The sequence below is a fragment of the Lacerta agilis genome, chromosome 10, assembly GCF_009819535.1.
Source record: "Lacerta agilis isolate rLacAgi1 chromosome 10, rLacAgi1.pri, whole genome shotgun sequence".
Taxonomy (NCBI): Eukaryota; Metazoa; Chordata; class Lepidosauria; order Squamata; family Lacertidae; genus Lacerta; species Lacerta agilis.
In genome coordinates, this window is record NC_046321.1 from 63993253 (window position 1) to 64018480 (window position 25228).

Sequence of the window (25228 nt, forward strand, 5' to 3'; positions counted from 1 at the left end):
AGTTGTGGAACAAGTGCCCCCCCCCCCACCTGGATTATATTCATTAGTTAAAACCAGGAGTGGGCAGAATAATCTGGATCTCCTGGCAGGCTTCTGACTGATCTGCAGTCACCTGGTAAGGTGCAAACTGTTTACATAACAGCAGTGACAAAATGACCTCCATCAGCCACACAAAATTTTATCGCTGAAATGAAGGAATCTTGGGATAGCTGGGAATGGATTGTTGTACAAAAAGACTGTGAGACCTGCCCGATTATGGTACTCAGAATAAATTCCTGGGCTCAGAATTTTTTTTAATTATATGTTCATGCCTTTTGGAGCAGGTTCTGGTTTGTGGGTCTTTTAAAAGGCGAAGTCAGTACATCCTGCAGGCCCGACATCTGCCCAATGTGGGCTAGCCTAGAGGGATGATGGAGGAATATGCTTGTTTTGTGACAGCTACCCAGGCTTTGCCCCCATTATGCAGGAAATTTCGTGCGGCATGGAGGGACTTTGTACCATTAGCAGCGCTTGTTGGCATTTGTCTGGCATGAGAGGCAATGGTGTGCGTCTCCGGGTGTGAAGCCAAACCGCTGTGTTAGGAGCACCAAAGTGACCGCCCCAGGGTGCAAGCCTGGGCAGTGTGTGTGGAGCTTCTGGCCTGCCCAGACAACAACATCCCCCTCTCAGCCTCACTGATGTGGTCCAAAGGAAAGTAGACCCATACATTTGGCACTAGCTTGGCTGCAGGAGTTGCCAGACGGAGGCGTACAAGTTGCCACCCAACTGTCTTAGGGACTCTGCTCTGGATTTGTGGAGGTTTTTTTCTCCTTAGCCTTTTCTTCTTCCAGAAATATCCTACAAGGCGGTGGAGGTTTAGGATCAAAGTTTTCCTTCTCCTAGATGGGCTACCCTCCCAGGCTGATGAGCCCTACGCCCAGACGCGGAGGAAGCCTCCTCGTCACCCGGGGCAGCGAACAGAAGGACCCCCTGGGGACGGGGCATCGTGACGTTGCGTTGTGACGGAGTGCGCACGCGTGAAATGTCGTGCGTGCGCACTCCATCGCCGGGCTGCCGCCGCTGCTTCCGCGGCGATGTTGCGAGCCCGCGGAGCGAAAAGGCAGCTTGTGGGGAGCTGCCGATCACATGCGGCAGCCCCACAAGCCGCCTTTTCACTCGACGGGCTCGCAACATCGCCGCGGAAGTGGCAGCGCCGGCCCAGACGGAGTGCAGCAGGGGAGGGGCAGCCCCGCACCCCCATAGTGGCCGAGCAGGTTTGTGAGCAGGCTGCAGGGCGAGGCTGCCTCACTCCACGGCTTGCTCGGGGCCCGCTGGTGGGGCAGGGCGGGGCCGGTCCAAGTGTCACCCCCCTCCCCTGGAACACGGGCCGGCCCGCCCCCCGCCCCCCTTGCAACGCCGCTGCCTACGCCTTCTTGACTGTTGGACCCACTATTACTCTCATCTGCTCAGTCTACTAGAGCCTGTCTTCACCTGCAGAGGAAGTCCCTAATTCAACGAGGGTTTGAGACTTATCAGCTACCCGCATCTGGTTTAGCCAGTCAGTCAAAGCTGTTCCCAGGTATGGCCGCTGTTGCATGCTGACAGCTTTCTAGGAGTCACAGGTGAGCGTTGAGTGCAGGGCGGTGACCAAAGATGGAGCATGATGTGTCTTCCCTCCCCTAACACACCACCAGAAGCAGGGAGAGAAAACTACCAAGCTGAGGGCAATGAAGATGAGAAACTAGACTTATAACTACAGCAGGGCTGGGGAACGTGTTTTGCCTGGCAGAGGTTGTTGGGCTACGATGTCCATTGTCTCCGATCATTGACTACGAAGGCTGGTGCTGATGGGAGTCCAACCACTTCTGGATGCCACAGGCTGCCCATGCCAGAGCTACAGCAAAATGGGAGGAGACGACACACCCCAACACACACTGCTTCCCCACAAGCCCTCCGTGTGGCTAATTCAGCAAAACGTTTGTTTGACTTTAGCTGTCACTGATTCTTTCCGCATTGTGTCCAGTGTGTACACCTGTGGAGCTAATAAAAATGGTAAGGGTATTGTGGACCAGCTCCTGACATGTGGAAAATTTAGAGATGCTGTATGGATTTCAGTGTGTGCCATTAAAAAGCGACATTGGGTGTTAAGGCCCAATGTTCCTCTCCTTCTTGCTCTGACATGTGAACCTGATTTTGGTTTTCCTGGTCACGTCCAAATTATTTGAGAGTTTATTGAGCATTGCTGCGATCAGTTAAAATGTCCAACCAGTGAGCTTACTAGATCAGTGCAATGGACTCTGCAAGACAGTTTAGCTGCTCTGCAGACTTCTGGAAGACATTAGCTAATTTGCAGCTAATTTGCAATTCAAACAGATTTGCTAAATCTGATCAGACAATACTACAAGGCCTTCTTGCATACATTTTCATCCATAGCTTTTGGGGTTTTTTATTGGATTTACGATTTTTTCCATGCCATCCCAGGAATTTATCTGAAGGGTTAAGAAAAATAATAATCCCATAATAAATAAAACCACATTTACATTTGAGTAAGCAACTTAGGCTTTCTTATTGAACAATTCTAGACATGTTTTCACAGCAGTAAGTCCTGCTACATTCAGTGGGACTTACTTGGAAGTAAGTGTGCCTAGGAATGAAGCTTTAATTTACTGCTAATTAGCTAATTAGCTCCTTCAACAACCTTAGAAGATACCTAGATGATATATGGTACAAACCACATAGAATAATACTTACAGTGCTTTTCATCATCTAAGTACTGTATAGCACTAAAGGCATAAAGATTGTACAGTAATGTTGGCCTTTTTAGCCACCTTGAAAAGTAAGATGTAAATATTAAATTTTTATTTGAAGGTCTGAATATTAAAAACCTGCATAAAGGTAAAGGGACCCCTGATCATTAGGTCCAGCCGTGTCCTACTCTGGGGTTGCAGCTCTCATCTCGCGTTAATGGCCGAGGGAGCTGGCGTACAGCTTCCGGGTCATGTGGCCAGCATGACAAAGCCGCTTCTGGCGAACCAGAGCAGTGCACAGAAACACCGTTTACCTTCCCGCCAGAGCGGTACCTATTTATCTACTTGCACTTTTGACGTGCTTTCGAACTGCTAGGTGGGCAGGAGCTGGGACTGAGCAACGGGAGCTCACCCCATCGTGGGGATTTGAACCGCCGACCTTCTGATCAGCAAGCCCTAGGCTCTGTGGTTTAACCCACAGCATCACCCGAATCCCTAAAACCTGCATAGTTGTTTGCTTTATTTTCATCACAGAGTAAGCTGTAAGCTGGGGTGTTGAGTGCAGAGGAAAGAGTCCAAGCTTTCAGTCTTAGGCAGACTTGCCAATGTGTATCTCCTATTGCATCCAGTGGAACTTCCTTAGAGCGGGCCACTGTACCCTTGGGGTGACTCTGGAACTCAGAGCTATCGTTCAGAAGCCTTATCAGCCAGTGAGATGATTGTGAACCAATTCCATTGCCAGTGCTGCACCTCTGTTTAAATTCATTGATACCTTAAATAAAAGATGCTCCACTGTACATCTTTTATACTACAAAAGCTGTGAGAAAAACGACTGGGATAAGCCTTTTAGATAAAAAAGAAGAAAGAAGGGGGAGAGAGAGAGAGAGAGAGAGAGAGAGAGAGAGAGAGAGAACAGCCACATCTGAATGAACTAGAGAGAAAGGCACTAGAACACTTTATTCTAGTATGCTACAAAAATTCATTATTTATCTTTATTAGGTACTTTAATAACAAGCATACCTTAAAGTAACAAAAATTATTGTTCTTTGTTTCTTCAGAAAGGCAGGTATTCCAACAGATTTCTTTACAATTCGTTGATCTTTTTCTTTTTTTAAAAAAACAACAAACACAAACAGAAACGAAGCAAAGAAACCAAAGACCACAACTCTTTTTGACATTTTACGATGGGGCGACCTGGTGGAAAGTGTCAACACTTTAAGAAGTTAAAAACAGACTTCTACTTACATTGAATGATGTATGTACTTAAAACTGTTTTGCTTCCTTTATATATCTATCTATATATATATATAATTTATGTACATCTATATACACACACGCAGATATCTACACACAAATGGTCATGGAAAAACCCACATCGGTTTGCAAGATTTTTGCAATAACATTACTGGGCCACAGTGAGAAACAGGATGTCGAGAGGTGGGAACGTCTGCTGAGGAGAATAACGAGTTTTGCTTTCACGATTGGGGTCTAAGGACCAGACCACCCCGCCATATTGGTACCAAGAAAGTCAGCGGTGGCCAGTTTTGTCAGGACTAGGTAATGGGATCCGATAGGTCAAGCAACTCTGGATCACATCAAAAGTGGCAGTTTTCTGGAAATGTCAGGTGTTGCGGAGTCAACACTGGAGTCAACAACGGTCAGAAACAGAGGGCCATGGTGGGAGGGCAATGGTCACTGCTGGATAATTCATCTTTGGAAGGCTAAGACCAAAGCACAGACCAGAAGGAGGTTGAGGACGAAGCAGGTACAGAGAATAAAACTTTGTATGGCAACGGAAGGTAGGAAAGCACAAATCCAAAGAGGAAAGTTGCTCTGGTAAGGGCCAGAAGTTGTCATATTTAAGTCGGGGTCACCAGAGGCTAATGAGAAGCCAGGAACAGCACCAAACATAGTTATGAGGACAGAAAAGGACCGATCCTCATCCCCCAAACCCAGCTATCCTTTGCAGAAGATGCTGCTAAGGAGGTCAGGAAGGTTTCTGGTTCAAGCTCTTGAGAGGCTGCGATGTGAAGGACAATGACTTTTTTGGTTGTGTTGTCTGTTCTGGACAATGACACATGGTTCAACACACGATTGAAATATTGAGGGTTTTCCAGGAAGTGGCAAACTAGAAACACACTGCTGTTCACAATAATGCTCACCGCACACCAAAAAGCCAAACATTCACATTACTACCTCAGCAGAGTTGCTGTGCGATGTCAGGACCAGCTGATCAGAGTTTGGGCTGGTGTCCTTTCTGGCATTTCCCTGTAATACTCAGGACAACTCTTACCTTTTAAAGCACCGGAATCTGGTTTTTTGCCCTACAGCGAGAGGTAGCCAAACCCATGCCAAGGAGTTCTTTTGGACCACAGCATCCATCAGCTCCAGCCAGCATGGCCAATGGTCAGGGATGATAGGAGTTGTAGTTTACATGGGGGGGGCATTTTAGCTACCACTGCCCTTCAAGCACTTCTGGCATGATGATGCTCCTTTGCCTTTACTGCTTTTCTCTCACAGCGGGGGGGGGGGGGGGGTTTCCTGGCTATGTAGTTTTCTGTCACAGTGCAAAGGGTTAGAATAGATGAATCTCTGGTCCTTTCCAACCCTAAACATTCCATTTTATAACTAAGGATATAACCCTAGTCCCACTAGCGTGGGAATAAGCCCTGCTGAATGCATTAGACCTTATTTTTGAGTAGACACATACAGGATTGCAATGTAAGGCTGCAGTCCTATGCATACTTACTTAAGAATAAGGCTGACTGAAGTAACATTTGAGAACACATGCATCGGATTGGGCTGTAAGGCTGCAATCCTAAATACACTTGTTGTTGTTGTTCAGTCGTGTCCGACTCTTCGTGACCCCATGGACCAGAGCACGTCAGGCACGCCTATCCTTCACTGCCTCTCGCAGTTTGGACAAACTCATGTTAGTAGCTTCAAGAACACTGTCCAACCATCTCATCCTCTGTCGTCCCCTTCTCCTTGTGTCCTCCATCTTTCCCAACATCAGGGTCTTTTCCAGGGAGTCTTCTCTTCTCATGAGGTGGCCAAAGTACTGGAGCCTCAACTTCAGGATCTGTCCTTCTAGTGAGCACTCAGGGCCGATTTCCTTGAGAATGGATAGGTTTGATCTTCTTGCAGTCCATGGGACTCTCAAGAGTCTCCTCCAGCACCATAATTCAAAAGCATCAATTCTTCGGCGATCAGCCTTCTTGATGGTCCAGCTCTCACTTCCGTACATTACTACTGGGAAAACCATAGCTTTAACTATACGGACCTTTGTCGGCACGGTGATGTCTCTGCTTTTTAAGATGCTGTCTAGGTTTGTCATTGCTTTTCTTCCAAGAAGCAGGCGTCTTCTAATTTCGTGACTGCTGTCACCATCTGCAGTGATCAAGTCCCACTGAATTCTGTATTCCGGGTTAACGCGAGATAACTTTATCATTGACGCTACTTATTACTATCATTTCTTCTGCAGCATGAGCTGGGAGCCTAATGGAAGCCTGAGGCAGAAACCACCAGGCCACAGAAAGCAATCAGGTGGCAATTCATATTATAACATTTAAGACTAACAACAGTAGTAACGAATTAAAAAGGAAAGAAAAAAAATAATTGGGAAGTGACCCAGACAAATAATGACTCCGTTAATCTGATGGTGGAACCATACATTGTGAGAAAAATGGGTTGCCAAGGAAAACGCCCTTATTCTCCTTTTGAACATCTAGTTCAATGATGCCCTCCTGATATCATCAGACTTGGGAGTATTCCCACCCCATTTTGCAAATAGTTGGTTGCCACTGGTAGGGGAAGAGTATCCTGATATCAGGACATACATTAACGTGTGCTACTTTTGACACAGTGAGATAACATGAGGCATCCATTTTGGCCCTTAATTACTATCTCCTTAGTTAGGCGGAACATCTAGAGATCGAGATTCATTGCAGCCACAGGTGTATATGTAAATATTCTACTCCTGTTTAACCAAACCTTGGGTTGTCTAGACATTTCCTCCAGGCTGTTCAAGATTAATGAAGTTCCCCTGCACTTCCACTGACTTTCATTCAAAGCCCACGGCGAGCCATTTTGTCCTCGGAGCCTCGGGAGGGAATCACATTATACAGCAACACTGTGAAAAAGACGCAATGAATATCTATTTATGCTGTATAACAATGTTATCGGTAACTTCCTCTGGCAAACACTCAGCACACAGCATTGGAATACTACAGTGCTGGGGGCAGCCTAAGCACCTAGAGAGTGGGAGAAAAAGTTGTTTACTTTGAGAGAACCCTTTTAAATATATTGATAGCACGTCCATAGGCATTTCATCAGAGAGACAAGCAGCTTTAAACACAAATGGCTTTCTGCAGATTTATTCAAAAATGCAAAATCTAGCTTGTTTCGCCCGAAAACCCTTCTATTACAGCGCGTTTTTCTTATGCTAGATGCAGCGGTGAATGGTGAACCAGAGTTGTAAAGGAGGAGTCGCACATCCTTAAGTAGTGCCCACCTGTGGCAAATAGTTACCAGTTTCTGTTTGGTATAAGTGATTAGTAAGCATTGTGCGATGTTGTGCATGGAGGGATCCGTACTGATAATACATTACTTAAAGTCAAGTTTTCTAAAGGCAGCAGAGGAGCGGAAAGATGGGGCTTTAAAATTGGCTGAAGAAAACATCACTGAGAGCAGAAATGTACCTCTTACGTATTCCCCCCCCCATTCAAATGGACCCCCACAATGGACTGGTGTGCCCCAAAGCCTCGTGTGGCAACGATACAATCAAAACATAGCTGCCCAGAGTTAGATCTGTGTGCTCTCTACTTTGAGCTAGCTCGAATAATTATTCCAAGCAGTCCTTTAATTGCTATTTGTAAAGAACGTTCATTTCCTTCTCTCAGATCAGAAAAAACGGTAAAAGTGCGTTGTGGCAGCTCTTAGGTGGTTACATTTCGGATGCCAAGACTAACTCTACATTGTTTACCAACCTTACTCTGTAATGTTTTGCAAAATGGCTTCCCACTGGACGGCAGCAGCACTTATCCCAACTGCCAACTCAACATGAGGGAGCTGGCTGAGTTTGCTTCAGGAGGCAGATTTGGGGTAGCAATTTCTTGAAATATTATCTTAAACACACACACACACACACACACACACACGACAGACAAATCTGGACTGTCTGCTTCAGGCACAAAAATGTCTTGGGCCTATCTTTTACACCTCCGTTCTCAATCTTACCTTATCTGAGCTCTCTCCCCTCCACAGTTTATAATTTGACTGGGAGGCAAGGAGGGGAATGGAGACATGCTACAAGGAACCTATTGGGTAAAGAAGGTCCCCAATGAATCTCTGGAATAGCCTGCAAAAGAATTGTGGAAGGAGATGGGTCACTCGTCACATTACGGGTTTTCACGTTTCCTCCTCACGGAGATTTCGCAGTTTGGGAGCCACCATCTCAGAGCCTTTGCAGCTTTGCAGAATGAGAATTCGAGTCTGAAACAGCCACAGAGTCGCTACGCACAGAAAGTAAACAGAACACGTAGGCAAGGAATCAAGAAGCATTGTGTTTCAAAGTGAAGGCCAAATGAGGTGCAGCAATGGTGGGTTCAGAAAGTTTACGCCATTTGTAACCTGAAACATAAGAGAGTCTTGTCTGCAGCGGTACTGGATGGAAAGTGATGCCCACTCTGGTTCCTGGTGGCCGGAACAGGAGTTCTCTGTGTTAACTGCCCCTGCCTTGTGAAATGCTTTATTTTAAAGGATTTTGCTTTTCAGTTGAAATAATATTATTATTTTTACAAACCTTCTTGATGCATGTATATTAATATGTTTACCTAGTGACAACTATACCCCCTTTTAAAATTTATTCCCCTTATGTGACATTTCATGCATGCCTTCTGAATGTTGCATCCAGTGACAGTCCCTAATGAGCTTGTGGGTAAATCCAGGATCGAAACTCTGTCCAGAGAACCACTTGCATGTCTGGCTTGAACTGTGTTTAGAAGGCAGCTCCCGGCAATCAGACTTTTAATTTTTTTTGTTACACTCGTCAACATTCTCCTTCATCACAGGCTTCCTTCCCAAGCGTCTTCCCATTTGATGCTGATGTACAAAAGCTGTTACTTGGTTTTGTTTTGTGCTCATTCTAGTGAGGATTGGCTTAGCAGAACTGCAAAACGGAGAGAGAAAGAGAAAAAGAGAGAAGCCGATTTAGTGCTGGAGCATATATTAGCAGAGGCATTCCTAGGCTTTCCTATCCTTTGATATGGCAAACCTCCCATTTCCGTTTGTTATAAAAGATGTCAGGCTTAGGCCGAGCCCGGGCTGAGACGCCTCACGAAAAGCAAAGTTCTCTCTGCATGTCTTTTGTTCACCTTTTGAGAGCTCAGGTAAGAAGAAAGCAACAGAAACAGCACAACACAGTTCCTTTGGCTCAGGAACCACATGAGATAAAAGATGAAAGGCGAGAGACTGGCTCACCTACATTTACTAAAAACCTCTCCAGGCCATATTTCACTATAATAAAACTCCCAAGGAAGGGTTGTGACTGTCATAAAAAAAAATTAAAACTGAATAAAAACATATAGATGATAGAAAATGAAAAACGGAAGAGCAGAACAACAACGAGCAACATGCACATTGCTCAGTTCACTCCTCTTTGATGGCCTGTGGTTGAAGATGCCCACCAACTCATGTGAAAAGAAGTGCAGTGGTACCTCAGGTTACAGAAGCTTCAGGTTACAGACTCCGCTAACCCAGAAATAGTACCTCGGGTTAAGAACTTTGCTTCAGGATGAGAACAGAAATCATGTGGCGGCAGCAGGAGGCCCTATTAGTTATAGTGGTACCTCAGGTTAAGAACAGTTTCAGGTTAAGAACGGACCTCCAGAACGAATTAAGTTCTTAACCCGAGGTACCAATGTACTGTGTCCCAGTCCGATCACAGGAATTTGCCTCACACCAGATCAGATTTCTTTTTAAATATAGCATAGTGTTATAGATAAGTAGGGTGTCGGGGACTAGCTGGATGAGGAGGAGGAGAGGTGGAAGCTGCCTGACTAGGAGCCCCCCAGGGGAAAGCCCAGAGGACTTTGGATCTGAGCTCCTGGTGGTGGGAAACTGGCCACACCCCAGAGGGGAAGAGCTGGAGACTGGGAGCTTGGAGGAGGATGGAGAGGAGGAAACAGGCAGGTGCCCCAGCACAGAGCAGAGACAGGAATCAAATTTGGCAGCTCCACCACACAGCCATCCCGACAGCTTCTCTGCTGACCTGCAATCCCCCTCCCCCCCCAAAAAACAAGGTGTCTATTGCATGTTACAGAGCAGAGAGCCAGGCAGAAACAGAGTTGCTGTAGACAGAGAGAGGGGCCTGACACAGAGGGTTATAGAGTGGAGTTGGGGGGAGTTATAAGCCAGTTCAGGCAACGGCTTCATCTAGACAGAAGTGACCCTTAGAAGTCTCTCTGTGTTCTCTGTTCTGCTTCCTTAATAAATAAATTAACTGTAAGTTAGCCAGCATGTCACTGAATTTCTCTGTTCTCCCTGTTGACTCCCTGACACAGGGGTGGAAAATCTCAGGCTCTAAATGTGGCCATCCAAGACTCTCTATCTGGGCTTTAGGACTCTCCATAGGCCACACTCTGGCTCTTCCCAGGCCACACCCCTCACTGCCCCGGCTTTGCATCTTCCTTGAGGGTTTTTGCCTGGCTGGAACGTGCTATGGACTCTTGACTATGGTTCCTGCTTGCCTGGATGGAGGACAGAGAAGAGTGTGCGAGAAAATTAACATTTGTGGTTCCACCCACATTTGACTCTGGTCCCATGATCCACCACTGGCGTGTGGAGTGTTGCCTAGAAAGGACTGCAGCCACCCCTGCCTACAGTGACTGGAAGTGCTTCCTCAGAGGCTCAGGAACAAAAAGGTATTTCCTTGTGTGTGGCACCAAATCTCTCTCTCCCCCCACCCGCCTTTCGCAGGACCAGTTGTGTTTCAATGGTTCCTCTCCACTACATCACTGATAAGTAGACCAAGCCATTGTTAGTGCTTTCATAAGTCCAGCTGCTTTACATCACCAGTCTTCTCATAATTTGATCTAAGCTTAAACCTAACCAGATCAAATCCAACATTAAGGATTTTTTTAAAAAAAGGTTAAACCCAGAGTTTATTGCCAATTTTCCATTTGAAGTCTTCACCGTGTTTTATTAAGCGCAGAAACCTTTGATATTCCATTTCAGGGCCACAACACATTGAAAGCTTTTTCAGTTCTCCTGCAAAGTTCTTACATAATGGGGTTATGTAGATGAAAGCGGGAATTTAATAAATGTCATAGGCTACTAGTTAATAGCAGCTGCTGCATAAGCAAGTCAATTTCCCTCAATCCATGTCGCACACACTCCTCTGGCCTTGTAACTTGTCATGCGCTCTGGAATCCTTGAAGTCTTCTATTCATGTGGGCTACCTACAAACCATTTTTCTTTTCTTTTTAAAGCTGTCACATGCGCCTCACAGTTAACAAATGCAGCATTTAAGGACTCTGCATTGTCCAAATTAGCCACATGTTCTGTTCTGTTTCAAGGGTCCTGTCATCCTCACCTCCTTGCGAGGTGTCCAATCTGTGCAGCTGACCTATTCAATCTGAAGCCTTGTCTGCTGCTGGTGAGAACGCATAGCCTTAAGGGACCGACCAAAACCGTTTCAGGGTCTTTAGAATTCCATTCCTGCACAAATGCTCTGACAAATCGTTGCGTCCGAGACAGACAGGCTTCAGAACGGTGTCCTGCCAGTTTCTTAATATACAAACAGGCACACAAATAAACACACAGCATTTGTACGCAGTCGGCTATGTGAGATTTTGATGGGCTCACTTTCCCCAGAGCCCTGAGAGATTTCACATGAGCTTCCCAGAGCAAGCACACTGAGCAGGCCTTGGTCCCCAAGCAAGGCAGAGAGATAAAAATCTCTTTATGTGCTGCATAACCCAAGTGGACTTGGCGCATAAAGAGCTTTTAAGCTCTCCGCCTTGCTTGGATTTAACATGCGCAATTTCAACCACGTACGGTTGAAAACGCGTAAGTTACATGCGTCTTAAGCTGCAACCATACTGTGTCTTCTAAAGTTGTACACATTATTATTTTATTCATTTATGAGTCACCTTTCATACAATTTAAAATGAGATTACAATCATACAAAAAAAGGAGAATGAACACAGGTTTAAGAACAATAACCCCCCCCCCAAAAAAAACCAAATGAATATAGGTGAAAGAACAATACAAATAAACACCCAAGACAGAGACCTCATTCCTTCCCACTCCGGCTGGAAAGGTTTCGGTGAAATAAAAATGTCTTCAATTGTTTCTGGAAATCACAAATCATAGGCACCTGTCATGTCTCAACAGGGATGCCGTTCCAAACAGTGGCACCTACTGAGTACGTAAGTGAGATAAAAATGTGTGTCCAGAGGAGGAAGGCTATTACACACAAGAAAATAGGCCTTAAGCTTCCTGGAAAGGAACACATAGTCTTTGCAGTCAATTGGTGTCCATTCATTCTTTGGTAGATACAGACTCTTAACTGTTCAATTGATTGACTTTTTTTTGTTAAGGCCAACTTTCAAGGGGTTAATTCTTTGCTTCTTTCTCTTTCCAGCCTGCTGTGATTATTATAAAGGTTCACCAAGATGCTAATGGAGAGCAAATGGTTTTCTTGATGAGGTCAAGCCCAGTGCCATTCCAGCATCCAATTATCTGTCAAGAGGCCCTTTAATAATGTTCCAATGGCAAATTTCCTCCTCGCCTCACTACAGCACATAAATGTATTCCAATGATACATGGAGCAAAAATAGAAATTATTTAATAAATTATGGAGATGCACTTAGGGCACAAAAATTGAAAAAGGAAGACAGGCAATCAGACTGTCCAAGAGACATACAGGTGCAAAACACCAAATATTTTTTTTTGGGGGGGCAGATGTCTATTGGGCTGCTTGAATATTCTCAGAGATTTCAGTGATATTCTTACAAAATCCCATGTACTGCTATGCTTGATCAAGTGACTGGTCCAAGGTCACCCTGTGACCTTTCATGGCTAAGTGAGATTTGAACACAGGCCTCTCTAGCCCTAGTCAAACATTCTAACCACAACGCTTCACAGGTTGATTACTTAAGGGAATTGTGGGAAACCAATGGGCCATTCTTGCAGGGGTTGAAGGAAGTTGTGGCACAGCAACATCTGGGCAGCCAAAGGTTTCCTGCTCCGGATTTAAGGGATTAATTCCCAAACTGCGTGCAGTGAATTGAGTAAGCAACTAAAGGCTTTAATGAAGGGGGGGGGAGAGAACCTGCCTCCACAGAAGGCACTGGTACCTTCAAAATGGAGACACACTCAGGAATTGACGCAAAACCTTGGGCTACAGCAATATTGCTTCAGGACTATGAAAGTGGGAAGCATTAAACTACCTCTCCACACACACCATGTTCCCAAATTGCGGACCCTGCATCTGCCATTTAACAAAAGCAGTTGACGAAACCTGCTACCATTTGGCTCCAAGAAAGAAGCTCTCTGGTGCAGGATGCAAACCACAATGGCTCTCTTGAAAGTGGTGAGCAGAGCATCGGTGCAAGAGGGCAGTTTCTCCTTTCTTCAGGGGGGCAGCACCATCATGAAGGCACCTGGGCCAGTCCCTCTTCGCCATGGGGAAACAATGAGGCACTATATTCTTCAGGCAGGCCACATATACATGAAGCTACAATGGCCAATCTCTCTCATTTTCACCAGGAATCATCAGCACATGGCCACAACGTCTCCCTCAGTCATTAAGGCATGCAGAAACAGGAGTCTGTTGGCATTGCCATACGTCCAGAATTTCCCGGACATATCCAGAATACTGCAGTCGGAAGCAGTATCCGGGCGGAAATCACTAAAATGTCCGGGAAAGTTCCATATGGCAACTCATGCCGGTGGTGCTGTTTTTGGCAATTTCCCTTAAAAATACTTTTCTGACCAGAATTTCACTGTTTGAAATATGGGAACCCTAAGTCATAGCTGTCAACTTTCCCTTTTTGTGGGAAATTCCCTTATTTCAGTGCCGTTTCCCACTGCAAAAAAGGGAAGGTTGACAGCCACGTCCGTTTCCCAATGCAAAAAAAAAGGAAGGTTGACAGTTATGCCCTAAGTATGTGGGCAGTGTTTCTCTTTCTCTAACTGACATAGACTGCAGAAAAGTGTGGGCCCAGCAACCACCAGTCAGCCTGTGTCTCTGAAGTGTGCATTATCATGAGAGGCTAATAGAGGAGAGCTGGCAGGCAGATATTCTAACCACGAGATGCTACTTTCAGTGAGCGCCTGACATGCATAGCATGGGTTGCTGGTACCCGGGCTGTGCAGAGAGGGCTGGGACGGAGGGAAATGAATGGAGTACGCATGCACATTCAACTGCCTAATCATGTCTGTGTCACCCGGCCACAGATATAAGAAGAGGAGAGTCATTCAATTGTCTGGAGAGGGCACTTCCTGGTTCGCATGGAGAAGCCATTTTCAACGTAGCCAAGTGGTGGAAGTGTACAACTGTATTGAGACAGTGCCAGGAGTAACTGCCCCTGTGGCCCTCCCCATGCTACACCACTGGTGCCTGAGGATGGCGTGGAACAACAACAACAACAACAACAACAACAACAACAACAACAACAACGAAAGTAAAGATAATGGAGAAGGGGACAGGAATATAGTCAGCATCCCAGCTACATCAGGATGACAACTTGCAGTGTCTGCTAGGCTCGGACACAGTTGAAGGCACAGGCTGTGTGCTCAACAAACATTGAAAGCACACAACTTCCCAGCAAAGAGTCCTTGGAACTGTTGTTTACCCTCACAGAGCTACAGTTCCTCACATCCGTTGCAGAGGGAGTCCTGTGCTTTAAATGTATATTGTGCATGCGGCTGCAAATTGGCAAGCTGCAGTCGGGCAGAAGAGGAGCAGGAACAGGCATGACACCTTTGATAAAGCTTCTGCCAGAGAGAAAGATCAGGAGCGGGAGGGAGAGAGACAAGCTGTCAGCAGGCAGTGGGTGGACCAAAAAGCAGTGGGCAGAGGCAGCCTTGTCTGGCACCCTACGGCAGGCAGGGAATGCTGAGTAGTAGAGAGACAGAACAGATGGTGGCAGATGGGGACCTGAGCAGCAAAACGTGCGTGAGGTAAATACAGGAGGAAGATTGCATTTGGGCAGGAAAAGTGGCAGCCCAGAGATTGGTTCCATGGGCAGGGACAGCGTCTTGGACTTGGCAGTGTGATGGTCACCTCAAGTCCCAGGGAAGCCCACCATCTATGGAAGGCCAGCCTTCACCAACACAGATGCTAAGGAATGGAAAGAGTTGTGGAGGGCAGTGAACAGGGTAATATCCACGGGAGATGGGGTGGGATGATGAGATGGAGAATGTGCAAATAAAAATAAAAATTCGCAATAAAAACAGCAAAACACTTGGGCAAATCTAAGGAGGAAGAAATGAAACAGAGGGACGAAACTGTATGAAGATGAGTGCAGGGTGGGGACCAAAGGTGGACAAACTATCTCAGGGTTAGAACTGGAAGGAACTGTACGGAGGGTCAAGGGAGGGGTTGTACCTCAGGTATACATCGTGCTCCTTCATCCACCTTTGGTTCTGCCCCCCTGCACTCAGCTCTCCCCTGTGGCTCCTAGAAGCTGTCAGAATGTGTGACAGCTGCCACAACTGTAGGCAGGTAAAGATGAGGATGTGGAGGAAAAAATGGGAGCTTGAGGTGTGCTCCACATTGCTCCTTGGAAAGAGAGACTTTCTCCTGGTGATGGTTGGTGTTGACTCAGGGAGCCCCACTGGGACTGCCTGGACTACAGAGATATTCATCAGATGCTCCCTGGTGCTGCCAATGGGGCTCTCAGTATGAATCAGCTGCTGCGCACCGAAAACTATGTGGTTTGACTGAACAACAACAACAAATGCATGCTGAATGCACAAAGCGCTTTGCTTCTTAAAAAAAGGAGCCTGTGCCATTGCTAATAACTTGGGGATAGTTCTTGGCTTTGGGATAGTTCTCCAGCCACTCTGGGCGGCTTTCCAACACATATAAAAACACAATCAAACGTCAAACATTAAAAACTTCCTAATACAGGGCTGCCTTCAGATGTCTTCTAAAAGTTGTGTAGGTCTTTATCTCCTTGGCATTGCAAGGGAAGGCGCCACTGCTGAGACGGCCTTCTGCCTGGTTCCCTGTAACTTCACTTCTTGCAGTGAGGGAACCGCCAGAAGGCCCTCGGAGGTGGACCTGAATGATGGGGGGTGGAGATGCTCCTTCAGGTGTGCTTTAGACCACAGGTGGGCAGACCTCAGACCTGCAGGATCTGACTTTGTTTCTGTTTTAGTAGAACTTCTTCAAGGTCTACCACCAGAACTAGGTGCAAAATAGTGGCTACAGGGCACAGGGGACCTCTGAGCATATGATCATCCCAAGGATTTGTTTACACCCCCAGAATTAAGCTCACAACCCTTATACACAAAAATCTATTCTTGGTTTCCCACCAAGCTTTTCTTTATTTCACCAGCCTGCTGGGAACAAGTGGGAGTGTGCTACCTCTCCTTTAGGCAACCCATCATTATTTGGCCTCTCCCCTCGAACTGTAATTGGAATGCCAATCCTACAAACATTTTGGGCAAGGGTTACTGAGATTATCTTGTGCATCACATTGAACTCTGGATAGCACTACAGAAATGCTAGGCCTCATCATCCCATGGAATTAATCTATACTTGGGAAAGGAACAGGACACAACAAGTATGACCTCTTCTATTTCTTTGGCTGTGTAAAACTGTTTCTATTTCACCGACATAAGCGGATGTCCCTTTAAAAAAATAAATTCAAGTTAAAGACTTGTTATTTTTGTTAATTTGGGTGGGAAGGAGGAGAACAGGGAAGGGGGAGGAAGTGTCAAGAGATGATAGGAAGGGCAGGATCTCAGCCTCACCTCTTAATTATTAGCAATGAAAAGATCTTCGTGATTTTGCTCCTCGACCAGCACTGCCTTCTATTTTTATAACAGCAAGCTTACATTAGCATTTATTTGCTAAAAATAAACATATTTCGAATGCAGTTCATTATATAGTGCATTAGAGCAAAGACTTTAATTCACAGCTCCCAGTCAAGAAGAAATTGTTTTAAAAGGCAAATTGTTTCATGCAAATAGTCACTCAGTGTGTTGAGCTCACAATCTTTCAGCTTGAGCTGTGGTCTGGCTTCTCAGTGCCGTGAAGACAAACAACGTTCCAGAAACTGAGGAGAAATTCTATGTACTGTAATTCTATGTACTGTAGTGGTATTCTACCTTTGGTTTTCTTCATGAAACCCGGATGGGCAGGTCGGCCCGGGTTTCCCCAGATGTACGGCAAACCTAAAAATGATTGTATTTACGGCTGAGACAGATGACTAGTGCTTCTTTCGGGGTGCCTGAAAATGTGCAAAGTTCCCCCTGGGCTTCGTAACAGCCACATACCACTGAGCCATACCAAATGTTAGCGCTATGAGACATAACTTGTGCTTCTTGCTCCGGAAAGCGCTCAATGAGCCGCCAATAAACGGATGGCAAAACCCCAGCATGGTTACATTTTCCTCCACCAGAGGGCAGCTATAGTCATGGTTTTCCAGTTCGCTGGATAAGATCTAAAGAATTGTTCTAAGAGACCAACTTTCTGTAATGCGACTATAAATTTATATTTTTAACGTTTCCACTTGTGTTTCTCAGGTGAAGCCTTCCATATTGGATAAAGACTCTGGCACCTGCACAAAGCATGTAATTAATGACAAAGCCTATTCAAAATTCTCCACAAATTCGCATTCCCTGATCTCATGACTCTTGTCACTTTTGTCTTTAATTCAACTCTGGTGTAGGCAGGACATTTAAAGTCAGTGTTGATTTATTTAACATTACCTATTGCACGGAAAACGCTTCTGATGAGTCACAATCATAATCATAAACACAGGAAATTGCTTTATACCAAGTCAGATCACTGGCCAACCCGGAGATGGCAACACTTTTGGGGGGGCTGGGTATACTGTCTGTGGATTGGGGTCCCTACTCACAAAAGAAGACAGAAAATTTGGATAAAAGTTACATTCATGGCCATGTGCAAATTTGTGTCCTCTTTTGGGGGTGGGGGAAGAAGGAAGCGCCCAGAAATAAATCAGGGTGACATTATTATTATTATTATTATATGCACAAGAAGATGTCTAAGAATATCAGCAGGCCTCCAATGCCATTAACAGCTACAAGGCAACACAAAACTGCGGGTTCTTGTCCTATTGCTTCCCTTTAACAAGGCAAGCTTCACTTGCAAATTTTCTGCTTTTCAGGTAGCTTGTAAAGGCACAGGGGGTGAACATGATGCTCCTGCTTCAGGCTACACTCAGCAAACTATTTACTCTGCCATTGATATCTCGGGTCAATAGGAACCCTGCAGAAATAAGTAGTTTGCTGATAACAGACCTGGAGACCGAAATAGAAAAACAGCTTTGCTGTAGTTTGGGCCGCTTTGTCCGACAAAGTGAAAAATTAAAGGTCTTCTGGTATATATTGCAAGTCTTGTTCTAAAGCCACACTCATTTCTGTTAATCCTTCAAATGAATCCCCAAAAGAGTTCCCTTTGAGAGGAATTATTAACACAACAAACGTATTGCTATCATGAAAGCTGAGTAAGTATTGTGTAGCTGCCTCACACCTAAAATGTCACAACCTTCCTCAGAATCAACTGCCTTCTACGCTGGTAACTATTTCAGGTTTTCCAGTTCACAAAGAATTCTATGGTTGCACCCGAGGAAGGACAACTTTGGATGAGAAGAGAAGGCAAACAGCTACAATCGTATCCTCAAATCTCCCTTTTCCTCTCAGTGTGAACTGCACGGCTATTACTCCTTAAGTTAAAAGTAGAGACAGGGTAGGAATGCTTTTCCAAGGGCCCAGCATGCAACCTTCCAGGGGCCCAACTCTGCTGACAGCCCACCAGCTAGCTATCCTTTGAAGGGGGTGTGCCTGCCTTGTTTGTTGCGACCTCTTTGTGGCGCCCTTCCAACCCTCTCTGGGCACCATGAAGACACACTCCAACACTGTTACCAGGTAGCAGAAGTGAACCTTTTTTCCTTTCCAAGGCGTTTTGGAGGGAGTCTGGAAGGCAAACCTCCGGCTGCCTCATCCTCTTCTGTCCATATAACATTTTTACAAATCAGTTTTTGTTGTTGAGACATTAGGAAGTAAAGGGGGAGAGAGGTGGGTGGGATGGGGAGATAGGTGGGGTGGGGTGACAATGTTTTTATTTTACTTAATATGAGTAGGGTTTGGTGTCAGCGTTGTTTGTGTAGGTTCTCTGTTGTTCGCTTGTGCTCCTTTGACGGTGAGAGAGGTCGGGGTTGGCGTAGGGTGTGATTGTTCATTTGTGGTTGGCTGTGGTGATCTTTGGTTTCCTGTTTGAGTGGGGTGGGTGGGTGTTTTGTGCCCTCTGTCTTTGAGCTCTTTGCTCTCCTACTTTTAAGGCTCGCCGGGTTCTGGGAGATGGAGGGTCTGGAATGCCTTCTAATGACATGTCAGCTGGGTGTTGTTCTGGCAGTCCCATGATTTCTCAGCTTTCTCCCTCATCTGCCTCTGAGCTGCTATCTCCCTCAAACCCCTGTGGGTCAGGATGGGGAGGCGGTCTCCACCATTGCTCCTCTACTCAGTCCCTGACAGTATGATGAGACAACACATGCTACAGCAGTGGTGGGGAAGCTCAGGCCCAGGGACCAAATGTACCCCGCCTTCTCTTACCTGATCCTTGGCAGTCTCCACAGGCCACACCCCTCCCTAGGCCATGCCCCTCAAAAATCCTGCTCCACACCCTCCTCAATTCTTTTGCCTGGCTGGAATGTGTTCTGGACCATCAATAATGCTGTTTGCTTGCCTGGATGGAAAGAAATGGGTGTAGGAACCTCTGGCTTTCGGGTGGGTGGACTATAACTTACCGTACAAAAACCAACGTTCCATGTATTGCCCCACCCACCATCAGCTCGTGCCCCCCATCCCACCCAAGCTGAGAAGCTCCTGTGCTTCAGGCACAATGCACAAAGGGGAAAGCACATAAAAAGGAACTAAAGCAGCAATATTTTTCGGGAGCAACTATTTTTCTCATTCTCTTGCTTGACTGCTCATGGCTTCATCGTTTTTTTGCACTTGATTGTACAGTTTGAAACATGAACAAAGTGGGTTTTGCTTTGCTGGAGAGGTGTTAGAGCAAACTAAGTCCCGGGGGCCAGATACAGCTCAATCGCCTTCTAAATCCGGCCCACGGACAGTCTGGGAATCAGCGTGTTTTAACATGAGTAGAATGTGTGCTTTTATTTAAAATGCATCTCTGGGTTATTTGTGGGGCATAGGAATTTGTTCAAATTTTTTTTCAAAATATAGTCCGGCCCTCCACAAGGTATAAGGGACAGTGGACTGGCCCCCTGCTGAAAAAGTTTGCTGACCCCTGCGTTAGAGCATGATACCCATTGTACAGAAAAGTACAGCTTACTTTGTACAAGAGAAGAGCATTGGAGGAGAGTAGGATAACGTGAGGTGCACAGCATAAGCTGCCATCCGAAACTACGAAGCGAACGCCTCCCTATTATGTTTGGCATTTCTCTGTGTGAAGGGAATTTTCTGGCTCATCATTCAACATTTCCCTTCCAGGGTTTTTCAAAATCTTCTGAGCTTCCTGGCACTTCTTCATCACTTTCTTCCTTTTCTGCTCTCACAATACCACCCTTGTTAACCACTGCAGTTAAAGAACTCGTATGTGACTATTTTTATCTGAACTAGCAAAATGGGAAGTCCTGCAGGGGCAGGCAATGGAGTTCCCACCAATAATTATTGCCAATAATTAGCTGCCCTGTTCAGAGCTGCATTTGGCTCGTTAATCTCCTTGAAACGAGGGCTTAATGAAACACGCTCTGTAAACCAGCTCATCCTAGAGTCCCAACTGCAGGGAAGACGGAAGTCAAATTCAAGAAGAAAACATCGTGCATGTTGTCAACAAGTTCATTTCGACAGGAGTGAATACTTTTTAAATAATAAGGAAAAGCAATTTCCGCCTTGATGAATACGTTGCATTTTCTCCCCTATATTAAAAAAGGAGGGAGGGGGGAAACCCACCGGAAATATACTCAAGAGAAATCATATTCATAGCTAAACCAGCCAGACAGTAATTTAAAAAGCAAATAAATTGTAATTAGAATCACAATTACAATTGCCTCCATTCCATTGTGGAAATTCTGGATTTGCCCACTTTAGTTTTCAAATTGGAGTAAGGCCAAAGACTCAAAATAATATTTGCCAGTAATCACTAGGGAGGGACGGGGGAATTCAGTTCACATTTTAATGCACATCTGCTTAATTCACACTTCCTGACACAATAAATGAGATAAAAAATTATTTCCAGTCGCACCTTAGAGACCAACTAAGTTTGTTCTTGGTATGAGCTTTTGTGTGCATGCACACTTCTTCAGATACACCTATCAGCTGATCACCCATTCCCACCACCCTTCTGAGTAATACCCCTCCCCACTCCCTCACTATATTTAAGGATCTGGTGACTTCTGTTTCAGTGTATCTGAAGAAGTGTGCATGCACACGAAAGCTCATACCAAGAACAAACTTAGTTGGTGTCTAAGGTGCTACTGGAAAGAATTTTTTATTTTGTTTTGACTATGGCAGACCAACACGGCTACCCACCTGTAACTGGAACAATAAATGAGCTAAAACAGAGCTATGCTTCAAAATTCACACTCCTCTAAATTTGATGGTGAAGTTCTCCAACCAAGTAATTAGTACAAAAATGCATATATTAAGGGATACTGCTTGCAAAAAAAAGATACCTATTAAGTAAAATTATGTACCAAAATGTGCAGATTAGGAGAAATCCACATTGAAATGCTGATGAATTTTCATTAGGACTTAAAGAATAAATCTCAAACGGATACAGAAATGTGGAGAACTAAACTTAAAAGTGGGAAAATGAGAAAACAAAAGAAAACCAAAATTGACAGACTTGTCCATCCCCAGTAGTCAGAAATAGAACTTCCTGGGGGTTATCTGGGCCTTGCATTTCCATACATGCATCTCACAGATAAAAGTAGAAGAAAGCCATGAAAATCCAACAAAGAGCCGAAAGAAAGCTTACATACTCAAAAGCTTTCTGATATGAAAGAACTGAGGCAGCAGATCCGTTTGCACAGCTGGTGAAACTTCATGGTGCTTGCTTGATCCTAAAGAAATATCTTCCCCCAAGGGGGCTGGTGGTTAAGCTTGTACGGGATTGAGGACTTTAGAATCTGTTAAATGGAATTTTAATACAATTATGGTGGAATATTTATATGTTCTTTAAAACAGCATTGTTGTCCAATCCAAGCCTTTGGGACCTGGACAACACAGAAAAGAGATGGAAACCAAGGCTGAGATTAGTTAATTCGGTGCAACATATATTTTGTTCTGGAGAAGGCTTGTGTGTTCTTTCACTGCCTGAAACGAACAAACCTTTGACTGATACTTAAAGTAAATTTTAGGGTCATCAATTACTGGGCCACAGGCCCTATGGTTCCTTCAGTCATGACTTCACTTTGGTAAACCCAAGGCCTTCAAGTAGCTTTGAGCTTTTTCATAAGGACATCCTGGTCTCATAGTGGCCAACCTGAAGCCCAGGAGAAGAGCATCTCCCCTCCTGAATTCTCCAGCGCTGGTATTCAGAAGCATGCAGCCTCCGACTGTGGAGGCAAAGTCTAGGTGCCACTAGACAGTGAAAGTGTCTAGTGGCAACTGGTAATAGGGATGTTAAAGCTCACTGCTTGAGAGCTTGGATAGCTGTAGTCAGGCAAAGTGCACAATACTGGCTTAAATCAACCAAAGGCCTGATTCCGTAGAAGGCAGCTTCATCAACTAGATCTCAAACAGCTTTGTGAACTAAGCCACAACTCATAGACTAGCAATAAAAAAAGTGTTGTATAAGTGTAGATTTGAGTTGACACACCAGATCTTGGGGTAGATTTGCAAGTGGTTTGATGACACGGCACTTAGGCTTGCAGTACATCCGGAATTTCCTGGACATAGCCGGAATACTGCAGTCGGAAGCAGCGTCTGGGCGAAAATCACAAAAAACCCTCCAGTATGGAAACCCATGTCGGCAGTGTCGTTTTTGGCGATTTCCCTTAAAGATAGCCCAAAAACTTCTTTTTGGGGTGTGGGTGTGGGTGATTTTAAAGCTCAGCAACTTTGCCAAAAAAAACCTCAATGACTTTTGTGTCCAGATATTCACTTTTTGAAATATGGCACTGAATGTGTGAACTTGTTTATTGAAAAAGCGGAGCCCGCTGAAAGCTTCATCCATGGTTCCTTATCTATGATGGCTGTATCACAGCATCATTTGATGCCGCAGTCATCAAGGAATGGACACATATGGGTGAATGCATCCTTTAAGCAAGGGAGTATATACATAACTCTTTTAGCACCTCATTCTGTAAGAACCTGCCGTCCATGCAGGACCAGGGTCGTTTACAGGTCAACATGGCGTGAATCTGGACCGTTCCCATTTTCAGGCTGATTGGCCAAGAGCACCATTACGTCTGCAAATCGTGTCCAGCTTCAGCCTGAGCCAGAAGGACCTGCATTGCTCCAATTTCTTCCTAGAAATACCCTTTGTTATCCCCCCCATCCCTTTAGTAAATGTTTCCCTGGACACCAACAGCACTTCTAAGCCTCTTAGGGATTTTCTTTCTTCTTTTTTACTCTTCCTGATAAGGCATTGAGGAGCATGACTGCTGAAGAGGTATACAGCTGAGTCCTCTGCAGCACTTTTCTCTCCTGAGAGGCAAAGCTAGATACAGATACGGGCATAATTTGGAAGCAAGCAGCTTCATTATCAAACCTTTTAGCTAGACTAGAGCATTAAATGTAATAAGGTAATGCCATATCCATGTATTCCATTAAGAAGTACTGTGTGGTTATTATAATGAATCCTGTTGCAACAGGTATAAGTACCTATTTTCAATTTCTTTTGCAATGTATTCTGGAAAGTGGTTTGCCCACTTGTTCTCTGTAGGTCCAGCTGCCTCTTGAGATACTTGTCGCCAAACATGGCAAGGGGATTCCTGAGGTGGGGGTGGTGATCTTTTTCAGTGTCTAGATGCCAGCCATTTTAAATCAAGATGGTGGCCCTAAACATCACTTTGGTGTGACTTCACTTGTTTTTTGGCCTAGGTATGGCTGTGCCTCATGATATCACCACCAAACTTGGCATAAGGGTTCCTGAGGTGGAGAAGCAGACTTGGTTGCCATTTGGACACCAAGGTGCCATTGTGAATCAAGATCAAAGCATCACCTTGGTGCAGCTTTGCCCATTTTGACATAATTTCAGCCACTTCTCCAGATATCGTTGCCAAACTCAGGTGGGGGTAGGGGGTGGGGAGATATGTCAAAATTTGGGTGCCATTTTGAATCAATGGAGATTGGGTAGCTTCCCCCTTTATGTACTGCACACGGTCTAGATCTATGGCTTTTGTTTGTTTGTTTTCCTTTTGCAGCTGAAAAGTGATTCTTGAGAAACTGGCCTCATTCAGAAAAGCTCACTGCTGATTGATTCTGCACTACTCCACAGTATAACCATTTGAAAACAGAGTCCCAGCACCTCTCAGATGGGCACCATTGCTATTACAGTGGTACCTCGGTTTACAAACCGGAAGTCCATTCTTAAACAAAAGTGTTCTTAAACCAAGGCGTGCTTTCCCACAGAAAGTAATGGAAATGGATTAATCCATTCCAGGCGACGAAAAACAACCCCTGAAACAGCAATTTCACATGAATTTTACTATCTAACGAGACAATTGATCCATAAAATGAAGGCAATAATCAATGTAGTGTACTATAAAATAAATAAGACAGCACTGAAGATTATAAAAAATAAAATTATTATTTTTTCTTACGTGCACTGATGGTAGTCATTGTTTGGATGGTTATCCATTTCTGCTGTCACACAATCAACCAGTAGCTGAACTGGGTTCCACACAGTCACAAAAACAAGTCACAAAAATGAAGTCACACACCACAGTCACAAGTCTGTCCCATAAATGAAGAACAAGCCAGAGTCAAAAAAATGAAAAAGCCACACAAACAAAAAGGCAAAAAATAGCAAAAACAAAAGCTCCAAATGTCACCTCTGTGTTGCATGGGTGCTTGGGATTCAACAGCCGACAGACTCAACAGGAAGCCTCTGATTAGCAGTGGGGGACTCAATTTACAAATGGAACACACACAACAGGAAGTGGAACATGTTCTGCTTCCAAGGCAAAGTTCACAAAACAAAACACCCACTTCCGGGTTTGCAGCGTTCTCATTCCAAGTTGCTCATAAACCGCTGTATAAGGGACGCGGGTGGCACTGTGGGTTTGCTGATCAGAAGGTCGGCAGTTCGAATCCCCACAACGGGG

General features: G+C 45.1%; 1 protein-coding gene across 1 annotated transcript in view; it reads right to left on the reverse strand.

Moving 5' to 3' along the window:
* Positions 1-8383: 8383 nt before the first annotated feature.
* LHFPL3 (LHFPL tetraspan subfamily member 3) overlaps positions 8384-25228 on the reverse strand; it is a 237325-nt gene continuing 220480 nt past the window's right edge. The window contains exon 3 of the mRNA XM_033163535.1: positions 8384-8895. Coding sequence (XP_033019426.1) covers positions 8867-8895 — 29 coding nt within the window. The 3' untranslated portion in view covers positions 8384-8866. The remainder of the gene's footprint in view (positions 8896-25228) is intronic.